Source organism: Littorina saxatilis, linkage group LG11 (assembly GCF_037325665.1).
Source record: "Littorina saxatilis isolate snail1 linkage group LG11, US_GU_Lsax_2.0, whole genome shotgun sequence".
NCBI classification, from domain to species: domain Eukaryota; kingdom Metazoa; phylum Mollusca; class Gastropoda; order Littorinimorpha; family Littorinidae; genus Littorina; species Littorina saxatilis.
The window spans coordinates 16,038,907-16,065,424 of record NC_090255.1 but is presented as its reverse complement, the minus strand read 5'-3'; the positions used below and the strand labels follow the sequence as shown (position 1 = coordinate 16,065,424).

The window sequence follows — 26,518 nt, the reverse complement described above, 5'->3', positions numbered from 1 at the left end:
GTTCCTGATTCCAAAAACATATACATATGATATGTTTAGATTAAAAACACGCTCAGAAAGTTAAAACAAAGAGAGGTACAGAAAAGCGTGCTATCCTTCTTAGCGCAACTACTACCCCGCTCTTCTTGTCAATTTCACTGCCTTTGCCATGAGCGGTGGACTGACGATGCTACGAGTATACGGTCTTGCTGAAAAATGGCATTGCGTTCAGTTTCATTCTGTGAGTTCGACAGCTACTTGACTAAATATTGTATTTTCGCCTTACGCGACTTGTTTGTTTTTGCTGTTGTCCTTTTCATCTTTTTTTTTTTAAACACACGACAAAACAACAGCACTCTCAGCTCCCTTTCCTCAAACCAGCTCACAAATGGACAAAGTTGCAGACACACACACACAGATAGACAGACAGACTGGAAAAAAAGAAATAGATAGTAAATATATAGAAGAAGAAAAAAAGAAATCGTAATTTTTCTGGTCCATTAATTCTTTAATGAGCGTCCATATACATTAAGTTTGATTCTGACCACTTAAAGGACAAGGACAAGCCCTGTTAATGCATTCAAAAATATATCATTTCCATAAGATCAACATGACTGGTACAAACTTAAACAAATGACTGAGAGAAAGACATTAAATATAAACCAACAATAAAAATTGCCACATAAAATTCAGATGACAACAAATCTAGTGTTACATATGACCATATTCTGCATCATGGAATGGTATGATGCAAACATAAACAAACAAGCGAACAAACAATAAAAATCAACAATCCCAGCATATATTATTTATGAGCTATCGTTTTTGTTATAACTTCACAAGAGCTTGACTCTTTTTTTTACTTTACTTTTAGTAAAACATTGGCACATAAGTCATACATTCTTATCATGAATATTGAATACATATATAGTTTCAAATAAATGTATCCATTAAAACTGAAATGAAAAGAAGTCAAAATTGGTGACTTCTGTACTAGTCAAAGGAATCATCATTTTAACTCTGCAAGTCAGTGTTTCATTGCTTAACCAACTCTGTAAGTCAGTGTTTTCATTGCTTACTTGCAGGAAGACAGGAACAACCAGAAACCAGCATGTCCTTCCGAGAGACCAAAAACCTCATCAAGCATCGCTGGAAGACAGCATTCAAAGAAAGAAACGGAGGCTACAAGCCAGACCAAGACCCCATCCACCGCCTCAGCCGTGCAGAGCAGACTGCCATCTTCCGGCTGCGTACAGGGCACTGCGGCTTTAAAGCGCACCTGAAAAGGATCGGCGTAGCAGAGTCGGCATTGTGCGATTGTGGGGCGGCCGACCAGACAGTAGAACATGTATTGAATACATGCACAAACTTCACTCTGCTGCGGAACCAGATCTGGCCAGAAGGAGCTACACTGGAGACAAAGCTCTGGGGAACGTCAGAAGACCTGAAAGCGACGTTCCAGTTCACGACAGCAGCGGAACTACGACCCTAGACACAACCGTCGAACGCAGAAGAAGAATTGCTTACTTACTTTTTGATTTTGTTTTCAGAAATCTCACCTTGAACCTAAAACTTTCAAGTCTGAAAAAAGCAACAGTTAAAAAAAAGGTTTGATTAAAAAAAACCCATATAACCACCAAACTGAAAGAGCACCGACAACACTGGAAGTCTTAATTTGCATAGTGATACAACATGTTCCAGGACAGATTAGCAACCCAAAGTGACATCAAAGCAACCAACACTGACCATTCCATGTCTCTTTCTCTTGACTGGGAATGCACTCTCTCACATGTTAATGATTTAACCAGTTTACACAGGTTCGTAAAAAACTTAAATGAAAAGAATTCTGATTCCTAATTTGATTTACATGACAGAATGAAAGCGCATGAAACCAGAAAGCATTTGCATAATTGACTTGATTCTGTACACACTAGAATGTGCACCAAAAGACATTTTGTTGTTGTGCTTTGTGATACAGAAATAGAGCACATACATACATATCATCAAATGCATTTGTAGTTAAAATAAAGCTGTGAATATGACAAGCAGCCACTGAAACTAGTTTAGAAAACACTTAAAAACAAATAAATCATGAACAAAATAGAGCATCTGTTTTGGATGTGCAATAGCACAAGCAAAATAGGGCAAGTTTGCGTAATGGGGTATTAATATGACTGCAGTCAAATTCATTTCAATCTTTCATGGCACACGTATAAAGGACAAGATCATGTTCTAACATGAGCGGAGATACACTAACCAACAATTCTCATCACATTTGCATACAATCATTCCATTGCTTAACTCAGCTGTACAAAAAACACACACAGAGGAACCTGTCTTTGAAGAACCCCCCTCACCCTACCCATCAGTTCAGCAATCCCCCTTTATTTGTAGTTTTTGAAAGGCCCTTTTTCTTGTAACCCAAAGTGTCATTTCAAAACCTGCTTGTGATGTCTACACACAAAACTTCAGGTTAAGTCTGCGTGTGATTTGACTGTTTTAATGTTTTCCTTCAAAGCAAATCAACTTACAGACACACCAATGGAAATATAACGACAGACCTGGCAAAGACTGATGAAGAAAATCAAAGTGACACACTCACACACATACGCACCCAGTGGTGCAGAATGTTTGCCCCAAAGATGGATTCATATAATTCAGAAATGTAAACATAAGGAAACATGCAACATTATTTCAATATCTAAATTAAATATTTGAATATTCATCACCAAATAAATGACAAAACACCTAGTCTGTATCTCAACAAATAACAAAACAGACACACAAGCAAAACAGAACAACGAACATCACAGTTGAAAAATTATGCAATGGAACCACCCTTTTAAGACTCCTGCCATTAGCATCACAAGAACTGAGAACATGCACTTCTTGGGCTCCTGGCATAGAACTAGACGGCACCAGTAAGCAGCAAACAACAGCCATATAAAACAACTGGAATAACAAACAGTTTTGATTTGGTATGTAGAGTATGTTACATGAATTAAAAAACCCAAAATGCAAAATGGTATGCATGCATTTGATTACTGCTATCTGAATAGAGGCCAGAAGGGTAGAGCAGATCGTGTGAATAAATTAAGGCATTTAAAAGAGAAATTATATTATACTATAGAAACAACAAGGAATTTTCATTGAAGAAAATGTAGGTGGATATATGTACAGACCTGGGAACCCCTGTTTTGCACTTGGAGTATTCTCAAACAAACTATGCTGTATTTTCAGAAAAATGAGCGTACATACTCTACACAGCATTTGAACATCCATGATTCAAACATGCTTCACTGACACGCGTCCGTCGCACCGTTCATTAAGTTAACTAAAACATTTAAAACACATGCTTCTTTCAATGTTAACTAACAAAAACTGTAATCATGTGTCAAAATACTGGATCGGCTTCGGGATGCGCTTTTGAAAAAAAGTAGTCCGGGAATTTTTCTCGTCGTATTTTTTTTCCACAGACTGTACTGATCGTATTCTAGACAATCATGCGTACAAAATACGGCAAAATCGTATGGGTTCCCAGGTCTGTATGTACAGTATAACAAAACTACACTACAGTCGCATGCAACCAAACACAATCTATAAATCAGTTGATATTATTGTTAGAAAGGGGAGTTTAGAATGTGGGGGAGGGGGGGGGGGGGGGAGTGTTGGAGACACTGAGATAGAAATCATTAAAATGGCATGATAAAGACACAGCAGGTTTTGTGTGCAGACGCATGCACGCACACTAAAACACACTTGCACCCACACACCCAAACCAGGTTCTGCATGCACACACACACACACATGTAAAAAAATGTGAATATCAAAACAAAAAAACCCAAGAAGAAAATCAATTTTTACGGCCAACTAATGGAATGGCGAATTCTGTCTGAGCAAACGGATTACAGTTTGGTACTACATGTATGTCCATGTAACTGCCTTATCTTTGGTGAGTTATAAATAAAGCTAACTAATCCACTAACTGGATTCACTCTTACCTTGTCTTTTCCTTCCGTTGATAATCTTATTCCCCAGTCAACTTTTTTCTTTGTATTTTTTCCTCTTCACAGGGCTAATTTTAGAGAAAGCCAGATTTTAAAATGCCCATCAACACATTTTCTTGTTGCAACCACCAAGAGAGGCTAAATAAACTCTGAATAGACTCAACCCCTGAAAACAAGACTCTTGAAAAAGTCAAGAAAGTCTAAAACAGGAGATCAAGAAATGTGACCACTCATGTGTCTGTTTTGTGTCAAAGTGTATAACCATATAATTACTGTAGCGAAAAAAGGCAGCGAAAAAGATGAAGGTGGTTTGTTAATACAGTGGAACCCCCCAATTTAAGACTTCCTCCCTTATAAGACCTTGCTTTTTCAGATGTTCCGTTCAGGGGCCCGGTAGCTCAGTTGGTAGAGCACTGGACTTGTGATCGGAAGGTCGCAGGTTCGAATTCGGGCCGGGACGGACACGGGTCAACTTTATGTGCAGACCCAGAGACGGAAGCCATGTCCCACCCCCGTGTCATCACAATGGCACGTAAAAGACCTTGGTCATTCTGCCATAAGTGCAGGTGGCTGAATACACCTAAACACGCAGACACCTGGGTAGCGCGACTCCGTTGCTGCTAGCTTTCCACTGGGAGGAAGCGACCCGAATTTCCCAGCGATGGGACAATAAAGTAATGAAAATGAAAAACCTCTGTAAATTGACCTCCATTTTAAGACTCCCCCCTTTTTAAGACCTGATTTTCTCAGATTTTCTCAGATTGTTGTACTGTAACATTGTTATAAAAACAAAACTCAGATTTTCTCAGATTGTTGTACTGTAACATTGTTATAAAAACAAAACTCAGATTTTCTCAGATTGTTGTACTGTAACATTGTTATAAAAACAAAATTCAGAGGAGCATGTCCTCGCAGACAAAGCCATTCTGATTACATCGTGTTCTTGTTTCATAGCTACTTGCCATTTTGAAAAAGAAACAAATAAACAAACACATTACACCAAAAGGTGGTGAAATGCAAAAATCAAAATAAATTTTGTGAACAAATGTAAGCTGTGTCAAACCTTCGACAGTTTATGCCAGGAAGAAGAAGAAGCAGAAAAAGAAATACAGACAAAAGGTGTTCTGAAAGTGAAAGACAACTGTGTTACACCACCTCTCCTGGAATATCACATATATTTGAGAACAGCCAGTTCACATTCCTCTATAAAGAAGAACACTTTAGTAAGCAAAATCAGAAAACAGTCAAACCTGCTCTGGCGACCACCCCTTGGTTAGGACTGCCTGCCCCTTACGAGCACCTCAAAGGATTCCCTACACATTTTGTTCTACAAAAGCGGTATCTGTATATATAATTGACCTGTGTACAGTGAACCCCTGTATATAACAATCACTTTTGGTCGCTCCTTTGGTGGTCATTATGGACAGGTTAAGCTGTCATTTACTTTGTCTCGCATGCAAACCTAGATCAATTGTGACTATTTTGCTTTGTCTCCGTCATCCAGATGTCCAAAAATGTCATCGTAAGACGGAGGCGGTTCGTCTGGGGGTGGGGTAAGCTGACCATCATCTTCATACTCGCCCCCTGTGATGGTCAATGGTTGAGGCCGAGCGGCAACACCAGCGTTGTTCCTTCCAGCGTTGTTGCCGCCCATGCCGGCAGCTACCGCTTCATTCCTCAAGTTATCCTCAGCGCTTGAAGGAGCGGAAGGAGGGACTCTGGTCAGCTGTGTCAAAGGTCGAAGTTCACGCTCACTCCGCACTTCGTTCCCGACCTCCTCGTCCGGGCAGCATCGCTTGCGACAAATGCCACAGTTTCCAGAGAACTTGAAAACAAGGAATATGATTCCCAAAGCAGCGACAGTTGATGAAACGATGGCCGCAATTTTGATGATGAAGGTTTTGGAACCTGAACAAACAAAAGTTATGCAGTGGTATCTCTGATCTGGATCTGGATCTTTTACGTTGCAGGGACCACTGTTGGTCATCTGATGATAGAAACGTTATAAACAAAAATCCTCCGTCAAACCAACCAAATATAAAAATAAACACTTTGCAATAATGTAAACACAAATGAAAACTAGAAATTACCACCTAGAAAATTGCAAAACTTGCCACTCACCCATGAGTGATTTACAATTTTTAATCACGCAGTAAAGTTTACACTTGCTTCAGGCAAGTGCGTTTCTGCATCCCTGCATTTCAAAGCAAATTCTTTCACCTATCTTTGACCTATTTTATCTGCACTCTGAACTCCTCACTTACGTGTGACAGCTTCATATTTCATATGAAAGTAGCGACGCCCAGTGCGCTCCCCTTGACGGAAGACGACATACAGGTAGCGATCCTTGGAGCTTCTATACGATTCCTTCAATTCTACATTGGCGTCTAGTTCTGCTAGCAACGGTGCTTCTCTGGACTGGCCTGAAAAACAATTACCAGGGACACAGATTAGCACTTCTGTAAAACACCACAAGGCTTGAAATGGACCTACCCATGCCCCTGAAAAAAAAAGATGTAACTTGCTATCCATTAGGCAAAAAAAAAAAGTCTGTTTACGGTAACATAGGCCAAAAACATAGGGTCGGTAGGTCGGGATTTTTTTTAAAATTTTTGTTTTTTCTCTCCAAAAAAACATATTTTTAAGTTATTTTGCAAAAAAACGGACTTTTTTCCCCCCCCCCAAATGCAAAAAAAAAGTCTAGGGTCGCGCAAAAAAATAGGGTCGGTCGGGATACCGTAAACAGACTTTTTAAAAATTTTATTTGCCTTACAGCCAATCAATTACAATGGAACCCCCCTTTTAGGACCTCCCAATTTTTAGACTACCTCCTATTTCAAACTCAGATTTTCTGTTCATATGTATCCCCATTTCAGACTGACCCTCCATTTTAAGACCTGAATTCCTCCGATTGTTGAGGTCTTTGAAGGGTGTTGCACTGTGCCTACATCAGGAATATTGCTTGGCTGATAAAGAGTCTTGCAAACATAAAAACAAATGTGATCTTTCAATTTTTTTCAAGTTCAATATTTACAGTTTTACTCATTTCTATCGATGAATCTAAGCCAGCACTTCTATCGGGAACTGGAGAAATGACACGATGATATGACATAATTACGCATATGAGTTGTTCTTTGCTACTGGTCACAAGTGGGGGTCAGCTCACACGGACGCATTTTTCAATACAGTCTAGGGGAGAAACTGGTCACAAAGCACCCAGTACATGCCAGAGAGATAGGAGAATCGGCACAATCAAAGAAAATACCAAAATCATTCAATAGATATGGAAATATTAAGATTTACTGTGAAAATGCCAGCAAAAATGGCGTCCAAAAACGGGAACGCACACTTGGTGCGTCTTTGAAGACTTACCTCCCGTTCTGTGTTGTTGATAATAGTCGTGTTTGTGCTGTTGTTGTTGAAATAGTATCTAATAAAACTGATGCAGTTCTTGAAATGTTGCAAATTATTGTTGTCTTTGTGAAATGCGAGAGTGTTCTGAGGCGTAATCTGCATACGGCTGATGTCCCACATAGGGTACCCCACTTCGATCAGCGTATCACTCCAAATGAGCTTCATAGCAGAAAAGCAGATACACTACCAACACACTGCATAACAGATCTACAAGTCTGAGCCAGAATCATTGAAATTTACTTTCTGTATAAAATATTGCAATCAAATTTGTTCACGATGTCCCACAAATAACGCAGGTTACCCTCGCCTTCGATTCAAAGTAACTCCAATCTGACTTAATTACAATCGAAACGCAGATGACGAACTGATTCACCACAAATTTGTGGTATTTTACACACAAATTTCAACTGTGTTGTTTCGCGATAAACAGCCATAAACAAACAAATGTGGCGCCGTCACGTTGCCTTGGAAGGAATAACGCAGGTGACCAAGGCTTGTTTCCGATACCTGTCTGATTAAAATCATCGTTTTTTCACGAATGACGGCTCTTTGGCAGATCTGGTGAGTTGGAAACTGTCTATGAATGTTTCATTTAATGTCAAATGCGTACATTCTTGTCGATATTGTTACCTTTGGGCTCATAAATTAAGTCAATCGTCGTGTTGTCCGAAAGTGACTTTTGTCAGCATAGAACTTACTGTGCTTTGATCATTGACTGAGAAGAATCTTCCGATGACACTAGTTCATTTCACTACGCGACTGCAGATCTGCAAGGAAACTTATGGCAGGGGAAATAAGCTTAACTGAAGACGAATAAGCAGAGTAACTGTTCTTCAACGGATTGCTCTTACACTGATCTAAATATTTAGATCTTGTCGTCTGCTAGTCTGCTAGTAAGTAGTCTTCGGTCGTGTGAAAGTCACATCTATTTCGACTGTGTGCATCGATCCGTGTAGTGAAATGTTGATCTTTGATGATTTGGCAACATAACTTCGCTAAATGTGCTTCGAGTGTATCTCCCCGTTAACCGCATTTGAAAACGTCTTTTAACAAGACCATGTTTCGACAGCCCAGACGGGGAGGATCCTCGATAGCTCACAGGGTATATAATGTTTTCCGCCGTTTTTTGAAGAATCCTTTCAAATTTGCTATTCCAAAAGTACCTTATGACACGACTCGAGTGGCAAAGAACATTCTCTGCAATTCCTGTCTCAGTCCGTGCAGCCGTTTCGGGTCCTATCGTCATCATACAAACATACACACAGACACACAAGAACCAGCTTTAAAAGTTAGATTATGTAGGAACCATGTGAACCAGTGATTTTTTCTTATGTACAACAGATACTACAGTATTTCTGCTTTATGAAAAGCAATATTTCAAAAACAAAACTAGAGATTTGAATTTTGACCACTTTTCCCCCTTTCTGTCACCAGTACTGAAGAACAACTCATATGAAACCATAAAAAGTGATAAAAAGATGTGTGTCTTAAATTGATGTCAGAATGCCATAAGTTTACCATCATATATGTACAACACATCTCCATGTTTTGAAGAGGAACCCTCAGACAGCTGGAATTCTTCAAAACTAACAGCTGCGTAATGGTTACCCTTCGCACGCACTTCCCACGCACATTCCACGTCAACGTCTTTTGTTAAGAATCTGCAAAACAGAACACACATTATAATCTTCATTTTCTTACTTTTTGTCCCACTGATAGGAAATTTGGGTCGCATCCCCACTAATTCTTTGCTGAGCTAAATAAAATAAAAAGTAGCTTATAATTAGCTAATGTTTACCTGCAAATGTATTGTGCTAGATTTAATCATATATTCAGAAAATTAAGCATGGGAGGTCATCAAAGTTATTCTGCACCTGGGGTCCTATACTATGAACACCCCCCCCCCCCCTCTCCCTTACTTTCAGGGTTCCTGTTTTAAATATCTAAGCCCCCCCCCCCCCCCCTTCACCTCCACTTTTCATTTTTAAATTTCCTAATTATTTGAATGATAAGGCAAAAAAAAAAGAAAAGGTGTAGTTAAGGTAACATAGCCCAAAAAAATAGGGTAGGAAGGTAGGCAGGCAATAATTTTTTTTTAAACTTTTTTTTCTAATGTGTACAAATTAAACCTACTTGACAGGGAAATAAGTGTGCCACTCGAGTGCTTTCGCTTTCATTGCGTTTTCTGCACTGGTTTTTGTTTTGTTTTGTTGACAAATGTAATAAAAAGTTATAGGGTCGGCCGGGTTACCGTAACCACACCTATTTTTTTTTTAGGCCTAATGTCCATAAAGTTACCTTGCTTTTAAGACTTCAACCTCTCCTTTCTTTACTACCTGACTTTTCAGACTTGTTGAGGTCTTCAACTGGAAGGGGGATTCCACTGCAATAATATACTATAGATAATGAGGACTGGGTGGCCGAGTGGTAACGCACTTGCGCTCGGAAGCGAGAGGTTGCGAGTTCAACCCTGGGTCAGGGCATTAGCAATTTTCTCCCCCTTTTCCTAACCTAGGTGGTGGGTTCAAGTGCTAGTCTTTCGGATGAGACGAAAAACCGAGGTCCCTTCGTGTACACTACATTGGGGTGTGCACGTTAAAGATCCTACGATTGGCAAAATTGTATAGACATAGATAAAAATGTCCACCAAAATACCCGTGTGACTTGGAATGATAGGCCGTGAAAAGTAGGATATGCGCCGAAATGGCTGCGATCTGCTGGCCGATGTGAATGCCTGATGTATTGTGTAAAAAAATTCCATCTCACACGGCATAAATAAATCCCTGCGCCTTGAATATGTGCGCGATATAAATTGAATAAAATAAAAAAAATTAAAATTAAAAAACAACTGTACCCACGGAATACGCGCGATATAAGCCTCATATTCGAAAATTTTATTGTAAATTTTCATTTAATAAATATACCTACCCGAATCACATGTAGCATTGACACAATCGGAGATGCTAGGTTCTGTACAGGCTAACCGTCTAAGGGAAGCAACCCCAACCACAAAAGTGTAAACGTAGCCATGGTAATGCCCATACACCCGGGGAGTTACCTCCCCTCGTGGATGCCATGTCACTACTGCTACTGAACACGTGGTTCATATCATTCGACCTAAAGAATAAATTCTCCAAATCAAAAGCGGGGTTGGCGGGAGGGAATATACTATGTGATTCGGGTAGGTATATTTATTAAATGAAAATTTACAATAAAATTTTCGATTAAATTACATATTCCTACTCCGAATCACATGTAGCAGATTACAACAACAAGGCGGTGGGAAAGAAAAATCTAACTCACTCAAAAAACCTTGCCAAAAACCTGGACCGCTGCCAAAGAATCAGGGCGGTCCCAGTGGAAAAGAAAATCTAACCCACTCAAAAGCCCTTGCCAGGGCTGGCCCACTGCCAACAGGCAGTGAGGGAACCAAGGAAAGTCCTGATTGACAGCCGAGAAGTATCTCAGGCGAAAAGCCAAAGAGACAACCTCAGAGATCCAGAAAGCTGCGCTCAGCACTTCTTCCAATCTCCTAGCCGTAAAAAACAGCACAGGAATAGACCCAAGCCTTGGATTAATAACCCTGGCGAGCCAAGGGAAAGACAAGCTTCCCCCCCCCCCCCTTTTATTGGAAGGAAATGCTAATGTCCTGAGAAGATCCGTGCGTAAGGTTGTCCCCTCAACTGAGAAGGACGAACCCCCGCGGTGACCTTAAGACAACCATGCCAAAGTCTGCAAACCTTGGGATGTAGTAAAGCCCAAAAGGCTTGTGAGAAAGAAGTCAGCTCAAAATAAGAGTGACCAATCCCCACGAAAGAGCGAGAGAGAGACATCCAAGCACTAAGTACCAGAGTTCACCTCGAAGAGAAAACTCACAAATAGAAGGTCGCCAGTTATCCCCTACCAGTCCCTGCGAACGCAGGGAGAGAGGTAGCACCCGACAGCAGCCACTTACGACTATGCGTAAGCTACCGGAAGTGAGGACCCACGGTGGTCAAAAACCGATGTGACTGGCAACCATAAGCAAAATGGCTAAAAGCCAGAATGTTCCCAAAACAGTCTGCTTGAAGGTAATCGAGAGTGAATCAAAAACCGAAAGCAGAAAACCAAGACTGGTAAACGTAAACCGTGAAGCCAGCCAGCCATAAGACTCCCGAAACCAGAGTTCTCAGGGAAAAAACAGGCAGTTAACTTCCTAGCCAAATCAAGAGCCTACCTGAGTTTGGCCAGAAAACCCAGAGCGCGTCTGTCCCTGTCTGAAGACAGAGTCCAACGCGGAGAAAAACGGACAACCGCCCTAGACAAAGTTGCCTTTTGTAGCCGGGCGACTGTAAGGAAACCCGACCCAACAGACGTCATCCTGACTCGCCTCATACTAAGATGAGGAAGAAGAGAGGAAAGGCCCAAGACTGAAGTCACAGGAACCGAACCTTAGCTAAACCTCTGCCCGAAGGAGAAGAGTAGCCAAAACCTGAGAGAGAGGAGGAAAGCCACAAAGAACTACTCCTCAAACATCCATTGTCCAAGACAATGCCCCCTCAGGAAAACCTGAATGTTACTTCCGAGGCCAACTCAAGCGTACCTTAAGTTTGGACGAAACACCAGAACACGTCTGATCACTAGAGAAAGACAGAGTCCGACTCGATGAAAGACAACAAGGACCAAAGTCCAAACGTTTGTGGCCAAACAGGGGTAACCTGAAGCCAGAGAACCCCACAAGCCACAAGAAACGGGAAGGCAACAACCACCATCGCCGCAACGTGGAATGGCTGTTGCCCGGCCAAGGCTGCCTATTGGCTGCCAGCTTAGCTTAACCAGAGGAATGAGCATGCTTCTGCTAAGCATGTTTCTGAGTATGCTAGCCTTACCTTCCTTCAACCCTTGTAAAGCAGTCAGAGACCTGGTGATCTCTATTCGACTGAATCTCTACTGCAGGCAAAGTTTAAGCGACTCTCTTTGACTGTTCAGGGAACTGAGAAAGCGAAAGAAACGAGTCCCTCCGACACCCGCCGAACGAGCGTAGTGAAGGAAGGGCAGCCTCATCTGCTCCATGCTCACCCTAGCAAGGGCTGGCCAACAGAGTAGAGAAAGGAGGCAAGTTCCAAAGGCTGAATAAGCAAGAAGGAACAAAAGGTGAAGCCCGTGTAGCCGAAGCCAGCCAAGGCTGAGCATGTTCCGGAACTGAACCATAGTAGAAACAGCGGCAGAACCAAAACAGTAGAGATACCACCTTCGGGAGGAGATGGCCTAGCCAAAACCTGCAAACCGTGGTACCTACAAAAGGTGACTAAGGAACCGGAAGTAGGAAAACATCCTATCTTCACGGAACGGGAGTCCGACATCGACAACAAAGTCAACCAACAAGGAAGCCACCAATGTCGATGCACCCAAGGGAAATCCTGAGCCGAAGCTTGAGCTTCGACGGAAATCCAGAACGTGTTCGATTGCTGACTAAAGACTGAGAACCAGAATAGCTCAGCTACGAACGCAAACCGAAGTCACAGTTGCTGGTGGTAAACTGATGAATGAGATGACCGGAAACCGGAAAACCATCCAACCGGAAAAAGACCTGACTCATCCCCCTACTGACGGTCGTGAATAGGGGAAACGTCCAGGGCCACCTGAACTGAATAGGCAGTAAACGCAACACCCAACAGGTAAAGTGAAGACTGCCCCGGCTGAGGCTGAAAGCCTAAATGCCCGTAGGCCAGCCGCTGTTCCTCACCCACCGACCTCCGGAGGAGTGTCAGGAAGAGGAGAAGTGTATCCGAACAGAGCCGGAAATGCAGCAGACAAAACCGCAAAAAAACGGAAGCGAAAGTTGCATAGAGTAGACTGAGGCCGGAAGCCCAAACGCCCGTAGGCCAGTCCTCTGTCAACTCCAGTCAAAACCGCAACGTGTACTTGAAATGGAGGACTTATGCTTCCAGTAAAACCGGAAACACCACGCCGACAACGGCTGCCACACTTGTGAAACACAAATGCCCACGACGGAACAAGAGTGAGACAGAACAGAAGAGGACTGGGGCCGGAACCCGAACGCCCGTAGGCCAGTCCTCGATCAACCCCAGACAAGCCACTACGTGCGCTTGTGATGGAGAACCTATGCTTCCAGACAGGAAGTGTAGGAGGCCGAAACCCCGTCCGGGAAAACCTTCGACGTGACCTCTGCCGCAGCTTAGAGGACAGCGTTAAGCCTTTTTCCCAATAACCAGCATGTGTGGAATCGCTGACGACAGACTGAATGTCCGACACAACCGGCGAAAAAACCGAAGTCCACGTACTGGTGGAAGGCCGGTGAAACGGCATAACCGGAAAACCGGAAATCCGTCCCCCCCGACGTCGTCCTAACTCATGCCTCGACCAGGCTAAGAGAGAGAAGACGGCAAGTCTGCAGCCGCAGGAACCGGAACGGCAGTCGACGCGACAACCGAAGGTTGAAACGCTGACTACATCGGCCAGGGCTGAGACAACACCTGCCCGAAGGGCTGGCGTTGCTCCTCAGCTACCGACATCCGGGAGGAAGTGGAAGCGAAAGGAGCAGTAAATCCGGGCGGAGCCGGAAAGCACAAGACGAGACCGCGAAAAGCGGAAGCGCCGAATGCGAGGACGGAGGCCAGAAGCCCGAATGCCCTAAAGGCAACGTCCGGTCAACCCCGGAAACGACCACAGCGGGTGCGTACGTCAGAGGACCTATGCTTCCAGCGAGTGCCGGAAGCGCAGCGCCAGAAACGGCTACCGCCATTGCTCCGCCACACAATGGTCTTCAAGGAAGCCAGGGTGTGACTGAACAGAGGACGAATGCCCGGGGGGCAACGTCCGGTCAACTCCGGAAACGACCACAGCGGGTGCGTACGTCAGAGGACCTATGCTTCCAGCGAGTGCCGGAAGCGCAGCGCCGGAAACGGCTACCGCCACTGCTCCGCCACACAATGGTCCTCGAGGAAACCAGGGTGCGACTGAACAGAGGACGAATGCCCGGGGGGCAACGTCCGGTCAACCCCGGAAACGACCACAGCGGGTGCGCACATCGGGGGACCTGGTCAACCCCGGAAACGACCACAGCGGGTGCGTACATCGGGGGACCTATGCTTCCGGCGAGTGCCGGAAGCGCAGCAGTCGGAAACGGCTAGACAACTCCGGAAACGACCCCAGCGGGTGCGTACGTCGGAGAAGTAGCCGGAACCAACTGCCGCCATTGCTCAGCCACACAATGGTCTTCAGTGAAGCCAGGGTGCGACTGAACAGGGGTTTGCGGGTCGTGAACCCGCCGAAAAGAGCTGTGTCCCAGCAGGGACTGTCCGACGGCCTCACGAGGGCCTGTGGACCAGCTCGACTTACTTGAATCGCCAACCACAGTGGTAGAAGACGAAGAAGCAAAACATCCGCCCTAGACAACGTCTCGGCCGGAAGCGTCAAAGAAGCCAACAAGGTGACGTCGCCCACAGACAGCGGGACCAACGGAAGACGCAGGCTTGGAACGCGAAAATTTCTTCACAAAGATAACTCAGACACCTGATCTGCTAACGGCAGAGAAGGCGAGGAGAAGAAACAGGACGTACAACAGTATATGACTGCCCCACAAAGTGTTTGTTCGAGGCAGAAAGAGTAACGAACAAAACATAACAAACATGTTAAATTCGAAACCACGACAAGTCCTACGGACTGGTAGATACCTGCTAAAGCCTAGCCAAGTAACTGTCAGCGACGCTGATACACAAAATGGCGGCCAAGCGATAAGTTACTGGACAAAATTTAGAAGTCCAAAACGGACGAAAATTAAGCAATAACAAAAATTCCTGTCAAAGTAATGACGAAATATGAAATGGCTTACCAACTAACAAAGCAGAAGGCAAAACGCAGGTAAAGTAAGGAGAACCTCACCATAACATAGGCCTAGCCACCGAAATAAGCTGTCAGGAAAGCTGAGCAACCGAAAGTGGCGGCCACAAGATAAGTTACTGAAACGCATTTAGGAGTCCAAACGGACAAAAAGTCAGCAACTATAGATAAATTCCTGTCAAACTAAAGACAAGAAGGAACAAGCTTACCAACTAAACAAAGCAGCAAGCAAGTAAGAAGGTAAAATTACGTTTACCTCCAAAATACATCGGCCTAGCCACAAAAACTGTCAACTCATGCTGACAACAAAAATGGCGGCCAACAGTAGTCACTGAAATATCACAGGTCCAAACACGGACGAAAATCAGCAACTACAACAAATTTCCTGTCAAAATAATGACCAAAATGGAAAGAGCTCACCAACTACGAAGCAGGAGGCAAGATAGACGGTAACGTGGCCGGTGGGTGTCAAAACAACACCAACAGCGCAGCCACAGGGGAGCCCAAAAATACAACAACCTGCTCCCTCGAAAGCTGTAAGGTCGAATGATATGAACCACGTGTGCAGTAGCAGTAGTGACATGGCATCCACGAGGGGAGGTAACTCCCCGGGTGTATGGGCATTACCATGGCTACGTTTACACTTTTGTGGTTGGGGTTGCTTCCCTTAGACGGTTAGCCTGTACAGAACCTAGCATCTCCGATTGTGTCAATGCTACATGTGATTCGGAGTAGGAATATGTAATTTAATGATTGATAATCATACTGTTCAACACAGTGCACATGACCTGCCCTTGTGACCATCTCTTGATAACAACACTTTTGGTTAGTCCCTTGGGTGGTTGTTATGCAGGTCTATGAACAGGGTCAACTGTCTCATAACAAACCTGTAGAAACTTACTTGTCGATGAGGTCAATGTTGGTCTTGAGAGGGTCATAGGTGTAGTCAAAGACAAACAGATCACTATCTGCATAGGCATACAAGGTAGATTCCATCACCGGACACTTCTCGTCACTCCTTGTGTTCACTGTTTAAACAAGAACACAGATACAGCCATGCATGCACACACACACACACACATGCACCACACACACACACCAATTCCTTTCTTCTACAGTAACATGTTATAAAAAGTATTATCAGGATAAACTACATCAGTACATGTAAATAAACTTGTAAATTATAGTATACTCAATACTGTAAACAATTCATGACACTGTGTGTCACGTGCCGTCATTCCATTCTTTCCATACCATCCCGAAGAAGGCAGCAACATGCCGAAATATTAATATAGATCTATAAACGTACCTTACCTGTTTACTGGTGTGTTTTCTTTTTATTTCAATACTGTACGTTCTCAAAATTCTTACAGAAGAAACAAAGCGTTTTGAGAATTAAGTTTGTAATGGCATTCTGACATCAAAAAAGAGAAAGAGAGAGAGAGAGAGAGAGAGAGAGAGAGAGAGAGAGAGAGAGAGAGAGAGAGAGAGAGAGAGAGAGAGAGAGAGAGAGAGAGAGAGATATCATCACACACAGGATACTACAAGTACATGGCTTGTTGTGTAAAACTAAAACTAGGTTTAAAAATATTGAAACGCAAGCAAAAACAAGGTTTGAAAAAACAACCTGGTATCACCCAGCAAGCCATGTTCTATCTGTTCTGCATTCCGTACTTGAGTGCCTTTCTACCTCAAACTTCACGACAGCTCCGTTGCATTGAACTGACTTATTTTGGAACTTGAGGCTATTTCACTCGACCAAGCATTCAATTCATTCCATCCCATCAGAAGTACTTTGCCTTTTTTGTAACACTGTGAGTTTTTTTATGGCGTCAGTCAAAATAGAGCAGGATACATGTACGTGTTCACTTCCAAAGAAAAGAGGGAACTCTTTGCCTCAAGAATTATACCACAACAAAAAAATCAACAACATATATTATTCCACCTCGCCTCACGCTGTTGTGTCACTAAGGCCCTGGTCGGAGTGTCCAAAACAAAGACGCATACTGGAACCTCGATCTCTTCAAACTTGAAATCTCTTAAAAGCGGAGTAGAGCACAGGTGGAAGGTATCGTCCACTGGACTACTACTATCACAGAAAGACTACAAGGTCTGTCACTCACCTTCGAGTCTTCTGTGTTCTTGGAGTCGCTTCCTGGGGAAAAATATTGTTCAAGACAGTTTGCCTCTTCCTACAGTCTGTGTAAGGTCAAATAAATACAGTTGAATGATTGTTTGAACTATTATGTGCCTTTAGTTTTCAGCTTCCGTCCGCTGCAGGTTGTTATTATCCATCATTTGGACGAATCTTCGTTCGCGAGCCGCTAATCCACTTCGGGACAAATCATGTATCCGCACCGAATATGCATACCAGCGCTCATTGGTCTAAAACCATATGTAAATATTGTGCAGCAAAGGGAAGCTACCCACGGGAAAATAATCATCGAATATCCTGTTATTAACCAATGAGCGCTGGTATATATGCATATTCGGTGCGGATACATGATTTGTCCCGAAGTGGATTAGCGGCTCGCGAACGAAGATTCGTCCAAATGATGGATAATAACAACCTGCAGCGGACGGAAGCTGAAAACTAAAGGCACATAATAGTTCAAACAATCATTCAACTGTATTTATTTGACCTTACACAGACTGTAGGAAGAGGCAAACCGTCTTGAACAATATTTTTCCCCAGGAAGCGACTCCAAGAACACAGAAGACTCGAAGGTGAGTGACAGACCGTGTAGTCTTTCTGTGATAGTAGTAGTCCAGTGGGCGATACCTTCCGCCTGAGAGTAGAGTAGAAGAAAACGACACTGTAGGAATTATACTAGCGTCGCATGCAAATTCTCAAAATTCTTACAGAAGAAACAAAGTGTTTTGAGAATGAAGTTTGTCTTAGGGACTTTGTCATTATGAACAGTGGAAAATTACTTTTGAGGTCCCTGCCTGACTGTAGAGTGTAGTTTGACCCGACCTAATTTAGTGATTTAATCACACTCTCATTCTCAAGTAGGATAAACCCAGTTTCTCTTTGATCGTTTCTTTTCTCCAGAACCTTTCATTTTTACGTAACTTTTACGTATCGCTGTACGCGGTGGGCTTGGTCGGTCGCTGATTTCTGCCGATGTCTTGTAGGATTGTGTTCAAGTTTCAATCCGGATATCAACTCACCTTCACCAATGAACGTGAACATTGTGATTGTCATAAATGTAAGGAGAACACACTGTGACTGTTTAATCCTCCGCTTCGAAGGGAACATAAAGAACTTCAATCCACTATTCTCCATTTTCGGCTGAAGTCCTCTATAAACTCAGGTTGATAGAGTTGACAGTGTTCACTTTAGACCAACAACTTTTTTTGAGCTCAGAACTTTCGCAACACGAACTGAAAGTTGTGTTGACGATTTGGACCGGAAGGATGCAATGAAAGCGGAAGTAGGAACTGTATTTGTTTGGATCGGCCTTGGACGAAATATCAAGCAGGCTGGAACACAGACGTGAATGTTTCACTAATTAGAGTGATAAATCCAGAAATAGCAAACCAAACAGCGGCCTAATGTGTTAATCTCAAAATAACGATCACACTGAGATCCGCATTTTTTAAGTCCAAGATTGGCGCAATGAGAAGGATTGTTCAGCAGAGGTTTCAGTTCGTCACGTGACACCGGTCACCGCAAAAAGTTTGTCTCAAGTGCTAACTGAACACTACGGTAAACTACAGTGAAGCGCCCATTATCGAGCAAACGCCCATCGGCACTACTTTGGGTAAATGTCAGTGCATAGGGTCAAGCACATGTGACATGGTAAACGCCAACCCCAACATCTTGATCAGTGGTGTCAAAAATGATGTTGTTTTGTTTTTTGTTTCAAATTTTTTTTGTTTTTGTTTTCTTCTGTCCTAACACCTGTTCATTAGTGGTGATATCTCACACCGCCCCGTCCCAGTATCCGCTGCTCCATGTCACGGTGTGTCAACTGATTCCGTTCATACACCGGATGTTTCCGTTCATACAGCCTCATTTTTGACACTTGCTTGGGGAAAAAACGTGGCGTGTGGGCAGCGCTCTTTTGTGATATTGCAAGAATAAGGTAGCTAATTGGTTGGGCTATGTGTACGATAAGTACCAAGGTGCTAGCAATCCTCATGATAACACACGCGGGCCGAACGTGACAGAATTGCCAGATTTTTTAAACACATTTTCTTGTTTTCAGTCTCGCTCTGTTATCGAATCTGACCCCTGATTTGCACATGGTCACCAAAACCATTGCCTGTTAAGTGTTACGACATTTTGCTTGAACAGAAGTTTATAGAAACCCATGGCTTTTGTACAATCCCTTGTCAGAAAAGCAAAGCAAGCAAAACTGCATAAATCAATCTTCGTTCTTATCAAAACACCCAAAAAGATCCGTCGCCGAACACATTACTGAAAAGCGTACGAACGGAAACAATTTGATGAAAGTGGTACGAACGGACACATTTTTTCGTCAAAATCAGTACGAACGGACAAAAAACTGTTCTGTGCAAATTCAATTCATCCTATGGTTCACATAGGTCTAATATCACACGCATTCGTACTTTGTGCTATCTGAAGACCATTGGAACACACAGAATTTATAATGGGGGCCTGTTTCACTCTGATCTAACGAATGTGTACGAACGGAAACGCTTTTCGTAGGAACGGAATCATGCACTTTTGTGCGAACGGAAACATGGTGTATGAACGGAATCTACATGTTTTCAAAAGACAAGGGATTGTACAAAAGCCATGGGTTTCTATAAACTTCTGTTCAAGCGAAATGTCGTAACAGGCAATGGTTTTGGTGATCATGTGCAAATCAGGGGTCAGATTCGATAAGAGCGAGAAAAACAAGAACATGTTAAAAAAATCAGGCAATTCTGCCACGTTCGGCCCGGTAGCTCAGTTGGTAGAGCACTGGACTTGTGATCGAAAGGTCGCAGGTTCGAATTCGGGCCGGGACGGACACGGGTCAACTTTATGTGCAGACCCAGAGACGGAAGCCATGTCCCACCCCCGTGTCATCACAATGGCACGTAAAAGACCGTGGTCATTCTGCCATAAGTACAGGTGGCTGAATACACCTAAACACGCAGACACCTGGGTAGCGCGACTCTTGTTGCTGCTAGCTTTCCACTGGGAGGAAGCGACCCGAATTTCCCTGCGATGGAACAATAAAGTATTAATGAAAATGAAAAAAAAGAAGAAAAAGTGTGTTATCATGAGGATTACTAGCACCTTGTGGGGGCCCAGCGCATAACACCAAAAATAGTAGTCGTGGTCATTGAATTAGTGAACTCTACTAATTTGGTTTGACAATGTTCACAAATGCACCATCTGTGTTCATCTTGAACACGCGGCCAGTACAACTGGCCTTGACACGGAACGATTCAAGGGGGGCAATCTCAAGTCATCTGAAAGAGGGAAATCCAAACGCAATCCGCCTTGTTCAATTTTATGGGCTTGGACGATAGAGAAAAATAAGAAAAGCAAAAGCTGGAGTCCAGTCTGGACGAAACTGCTATCAAGAACGCAGAATTGATTTTTCTGAGTTTTTTTTTTTTAGCCGTAAGCGCCATTTTTCATTTCGAATTTCTCATAACTGCTGTTCACCGCAGTGAAACCAACAAAGGGGCCTCACTCTGGAAGAGTTTCCTGCTCCGATAAACATGGCGCTTACGGCTAAAAAAAAAATCAGAAAAAATCAATTCTGCGTTCTTGATAGCAGTTTCGTCCAGACTGGACTCCAGCTTTTGCTTTTCTTATTTTTCTCTATCGTCCAAGCCCATAAAATCGAACAAGGCGGATTGCGTTTGGATTTCCCTCTTTCAGATGACTTGAGATTGCCCCCCTTGAATCGTTCCGTGTCAAGGCCAGTTGTACTGGCCGCGTGTTCAAGATGCATCTGTGTTATACAGCCTGCCAAACTTCCGTTGCAAACCACATGTTTTTTGTGTAGAGTTGCATAATTAGCAGTGATTGAACATAGTATGCCCTAGCCTCGTATGGTGGATTTGGGTGCGTGGAGTTCTCCTTTTTACATTTAGTCAAGTTTTGACTACGAGTATGCGATCTTGGTGAAAAAATGCAGTGCGTTCGACAGCTTGACTAAAATTAATGTTGTTATTTCGCCTTGCGCGACTCAGCAGTTGTTTTGTTGTACTTTTAAGCCATAAGTACGTCATACTTTATTCAGAAACTAATGAGGTTGTTCAATTGTTTCCCCGTTGACGCGCGTGTGTAGCCTACGTGTGTGTGTGTGTGTGTGTGTGTGTGTGTGCGTGTGTGTGTTGTGTGTGTGTGTGTGTGTGTGTGTATGTGTGTGTATGTTTGTGTGTGTGTGTGGGGGGGGGGGGGGAGTATATGTGTCCGTCTTTCTTTGATATTTTTTTTGTCTTCAGTCCGTACCTCCTATCCTACCTCCTCCCTAGCCCCTGCGTTTCTTCCTATCCTTATCTCTAGGCCATAGCTCCCATCCTACCCCCCGTCCCTAGCCACTACCTTCCATCCAAGGGGACACCCCGAAGCCTCCCGGTACCAAAGCGTCCCGGTACCGAAGCGTCCCGGTACCAAAGCGTCCCGGTACCGAAGCGTCCCGGTACCAAAGCGTCCCGGTACCGAAGCGTCCCGGTACCAAAGCGTCCCGGTACCGAAGCGTCCCACTATAACGCGTCACAGGACTTAGACTTTTTTTTTTTTTTAAACCTTGAAGACCTTGATTTGACCTTGACTTGACTAACCATATTTATTTTTTTAAATTTAATCTTGACCTTGATTTGACCTTGACTTCACTGATTTTTTTAATTTTGCACAGACCTTGATTTGCTTTCGGTAAAAAAAAATTCACTTTTTGTCCAACTTTTCCCCAACTTTACTTTAGATCTGTACTCACAACACACCAATTTGGAAATACTGTACCCGTGTGGACAAGTTCGGGGGAAAAGTCCGTAGGCTTCCGTTCACAAGATTGATATGTCTGTTATCACACACGCTTTCTGGCTTCACTAAGCGTGAGCGTCGGAAAAAGTCTTTTCAGTTCTGCCTTCGACTTTTAAATTGTATCATTTGGGTTAATTTGGGTTTGTTTGGGTTCATTTGGGTAATAAAAAACGCTCGCGCTGGACCCGAGTACTCTTCAGACTGGCTCGCTACCCCAGTATGAAAGTTTTTGTCTTGTGCACGTTTAAGACCAAGTGATTGCTCAGTGTGAATTACAGGCATTCCCTTTGCTATATAAATACATTGGCATGCGAGCCGAGGATGTGCGTGGTGACTGGTACCGGGACGCTTCGGCACCGGGACGCTTCGGTACCGAGACGCTTCGTGCCCTACTGCGCGGGAGCGTCCCGAAGCGTCCTGGTACCAAAGCGTCCCGGTACCCCTGTGACGCGTTATAGTGGGACGCTTCGGTACCGGGACGCTTCGGCACCGGGACGCTTCGGTACCGGGACGCTTCGGTACCGGGACGCTTCGTGATGTACCATCCTACCCCTTTCCCATAGATCCCATCCTACCCCCTTCCTAGCCACTACCTTTCATAGCTCCCATCCTACCCCCCTCCCTAGCCCCTACTTCCCATCCTACATACCTGGAGGCTGAGAAAAGGAGAGCTCAGCTCATCATCCCATTGCTTTCCCTCCATCCTTATATATATCAGACGGGTGCAAGGGGACGGATTGACAGAACCTCCTCTCTCGTATTGAGCGAGATGGGAACACAGCGAACCTTCACAGTCTCATTACTTGCCTCCAGCTCTATGAGATGAGTGCAGTGGGACGCATTGAAGGAAGGATTGACAAGTCTCCATCTCTACTCCCTCTAACCAGAAATTCATACCCCACTCAAAATTATTTCTCAAATTTACCAGGTGTCTTTAGGGCATCTTGTTTGAAACAGAACGGTAAGTGTGTCCGTAAACAGAATCTTTTGAAAAGCACCCTCGTTACGCAGAATGCACTAATACATTTTGTCGTTTTACTTTTGTATTTAAAAAATTTCATTAAACGATAAAATATTCCAGTTAAAGTAAAAAAAATTGATAATGTTACGTTCCCCAAACGCTGTAGGTGCCTAGCATATAAAACCAAAAATAGAAGTCGTGGTCAACTAAAGTGAACTCAACTCATTTCGTTTAAAGGCACAGTAAGCCTCCCGTAAACCATCACAGAGCTCCCCGAGCGTCTACATACAGTACAGGCATACTTCCATTTGAACGATCACCGAACGGGAACATCCTGGCTGCTTTCTGTCGAGCGTGAGAAATTTCCAAAGAATTTATTTTCGTAGACTTGGTCTGCGACAACAATGGCGCCTCGTTTTGGTGCTGGACGGCTGTTATGAATATTCACTACCGGAAATCACGCCCGGACTGTAAGCCTCCCGTAAACCATCACAGATACTGTCATGCTTTTACACACAGTACAAACACCCTTCCATTTGAACGCTCACCAAACGGGAACATCCTAGGTGCCCTACGTAAAGAACGAGCAATTTTTAAAGAATTAATTTTGCAGATTGTCTTGGCGAACACTTTTTGGACCCATCCTGAACTCAGGTCAAACACGAGTTACTTCCCTTCGGGTCTCATTCTATCGATGTAAACTGGTGATAGCCGTGAATCGATGATTATCAAAATGTTTTTGGACCGTGGTGCGTTTTTGCGCTGACCTACCTTTTAAAATCTAAATAATAAATAGACAGCTTGTTACACAAACATTCTTTAATCATAAAAGAATTCTTTTTTCATCAAGACAAGATCTGGGACAGGCTGATCTTTCTTAACCCAGTGTGGGATTTTCAGTGGGGCGACCACCCCCAACCCAGCGCGTCCCCGGGTGGCGGATAGGGGAACGGTCTTCAGATCTCCAGAGAACGGTCTCCAAACTGGCGGTGTTTCCTACCAGGGCGGAGTGAAATGCTCCATCGTCCATTGACGGGACTCATCTTATGCGATTAACGGCGCATTAAAACCCTAGCTCCGGGTGGGATCCCGGCAAATCCTCCCCCCTGTGCTCTCAGGGTAGGACGTACGGGCCATGAGCTAAGGGTGAGGTAACCCCGACAGAAAACCCCGAATGCTGAAGACGGAGGACCCGGGCCGCACGGCGCATTCTAACAAATCACGGGTACACGCGCTTACACAAATGATGACACAATCAACCAGCACAGATGGAAATGGCGCTCGCCCATTGAGGACCCCCCAGGGTGGAGCAGCGTCGGGTCCCATGCCTCAAAGGGACCCAGCCCCAACTACTGGAGGTCCCTCCCGTCCGTCTTGTCACGCCAGGGGACGCGGGAGGAGAGTGACTGGCACCACCACAACCAGAAAGAAACCCAGTCAGCAGCGACCTTTTCAGGTCATGCACTGGAACGCAGAAAGTATCCTGAACAAGAAGACAGAGTTGGAGCATATCCTGCATGGAAAGAACATCAACATCTGCTGTATTCAGGAGACGCACCTGACACCCCAAAAGTCCTTTAAAGTGAGAGGCTACCAGTGCCTTAGGACCGACAGAACAGACCGAAGCAAAGGAGGAATCCTGACCCTCATAAGGAACAACATCAATGCCTGTTTGATAGAAACCCACATGGAGGACTCCGAATATCAGGTGATTCGAATCCAGACGAAGACAGCAGAATTCCATCTTGTCAACTTCTACTGCCCCAACGATAGACACCTCGCCCTTGACACGATCCCCGCAAAGGCCTCCAACTTCATCGTGGTGGGTGACTTCAACAGTCATTCACAGAGTTGGGGATATGACCACTTGGATCGGAGAGGAGAAGAGGTGGAGAACTGGCAGGACGACAAAGGTCTCATCCTTTTGAACAGTCCCTTTGACTGCCCTACATTCTACTCCAGAAGATGGCACACTACATCAACTCCTGACCTAGCCTTCTGCACGGAAGACATGCACCAGCTAACCAGCAGAGAGGTCGGAGAACAGCTAGGTGGAAGTGACCATCGGCCAGTCTTTTTGACCCTGGGCATGGAGTCCTGCACTGAAGCTTCCTTCCCACGGTGGAACTACAAAAGAGCGAACTGGTTCCTCTTTAGACACCGCACCAGCGAACTCACCAAAGACATCAGAGTCGAGGGTCGAGACATCAACATGGTGGCGAAGGACTTCAACATGAGCATCCTCAGAGCAGCGCTTGAGTCCATTCCCAGGGGTGCCAGGAGAGACTATAAGCCCTACTGGAGCAATGAATTGCAGGAACTGGATGATGATCTGGCAGACGCCAGAAGGGAAGCAGAAATCAACCTGTCACAAAACAACAACATCCGCCTCCAGGAAGCCAAAGCCAAATTTCTCAAGAAGAAGCTACAGGCAAGACGGAGAAGCTGGCAAGAGAAAACAATCTCTCTGAACCTTGAGAAGGATGGCAGAAAGCTCTGGAGGCTTACAAAGCAGTTGAATGATGAGAACACCAGCAGAGGAAAGATCACATTAGAAGAGAACGGGAAGGTGCTAACTGGAAAGCATGCTGCCAACCAATTTGCTGAAAGCTATGCAGCTGAGAGCAACCTCCATGTTAGCCCCGAGAAACAGAGAGAAGCAAGAAGAGAGAAAAGAGAGAGACCTGCCAGACAGTCGACAGTGGACGCCATGAGTCAACCACTCACACTCCACGAGCTGCACTCAGCTCTGAAAAAGTTAAAGGCGAAGAAGTCCCCTGGCCCAGACGGCATCACCAACGAGATGCTAACCCACCTTGGTAGTGCAGCAGAGAACAAGCTACTCGAGGTCTTCAACAGCAGCTGGCAAGAAGGATCGCTACCACAACTCTGGCGAGAAGCGATCATGATCCCCATCTTAAAAAAAGGGAAGGATCCAAAGAAGGCCACCAGCTATCGCCCAATCAGCCTCACCAGCTGTGTTGTGAAGACCCTGGAGAGAATTGTGAACGAGCGCCTCAGGTGGTACCTGGAATCCAGGAACCTCCTCGCCCCTGAACAAGCTGGATTCCGACAGTTCCGCAGCACTGAAGATCAGGTCACTTACCTGGCGCAAGAAGTTGAAGATGCCTTTCAGGAACAGAAGCTGGTCTTCGTCACCTGGATAGATCTTCAGAAGGCCTTTGACAAGGTCTGGAAAGATGGACTCCTTGTAAAACTGCTGAGGAAAGGCGTGTCCAGCAACATGTACCAGTGGATTCGCTCCTACCTCTATAACCGCAGGGCAAGAGTTAACGTCGACCAGACCAAAAGCAAGAAGTTCCTCCTTCGTCATGGCGTCCCTCAGGGCGGAATCCT

The 26,518-nt window shown here is 44.4% G+C and overlaps 1 protein-coding gene and 1 long non-coding RNA gene across 2 annotated transcripts in view; one reads left to right on the top strand and one right to left on the bottom strand.

Annotated features, from left to right (window-relative positions):
- The window catches only part of LOC138979863 (uncharacterized), a 474,427-nt gene that overhangs the window by 17,067 nt on the left and 430,842 nt on the right, over positions 1-26,518 (top strand). The window lies entirely within an intron of this gene.
- Positions 464-18,650, bottom strand: LOC138979853 (uncharacterized). The gene is made up of 5 exons (XM_070352601.1): positions 18,417-18,650; positions 16,144-16,270; positions 8,919-9,061; positions 6,251-6,409; positions 464-5,894 (listed from the first exon to the last, which is right to left on the bottom strand). The coding sequence occupies exons 1-5, from the start codon at positions 18,529-18,531 to the stop codon at positions 5,464-5,466; spliced, it is 975 nt and encodes a 324-aa protein (XP_070208702.1). The 5' UTR covers positions 18,532-18,650; the 3' UTR covers positions 464-5,463.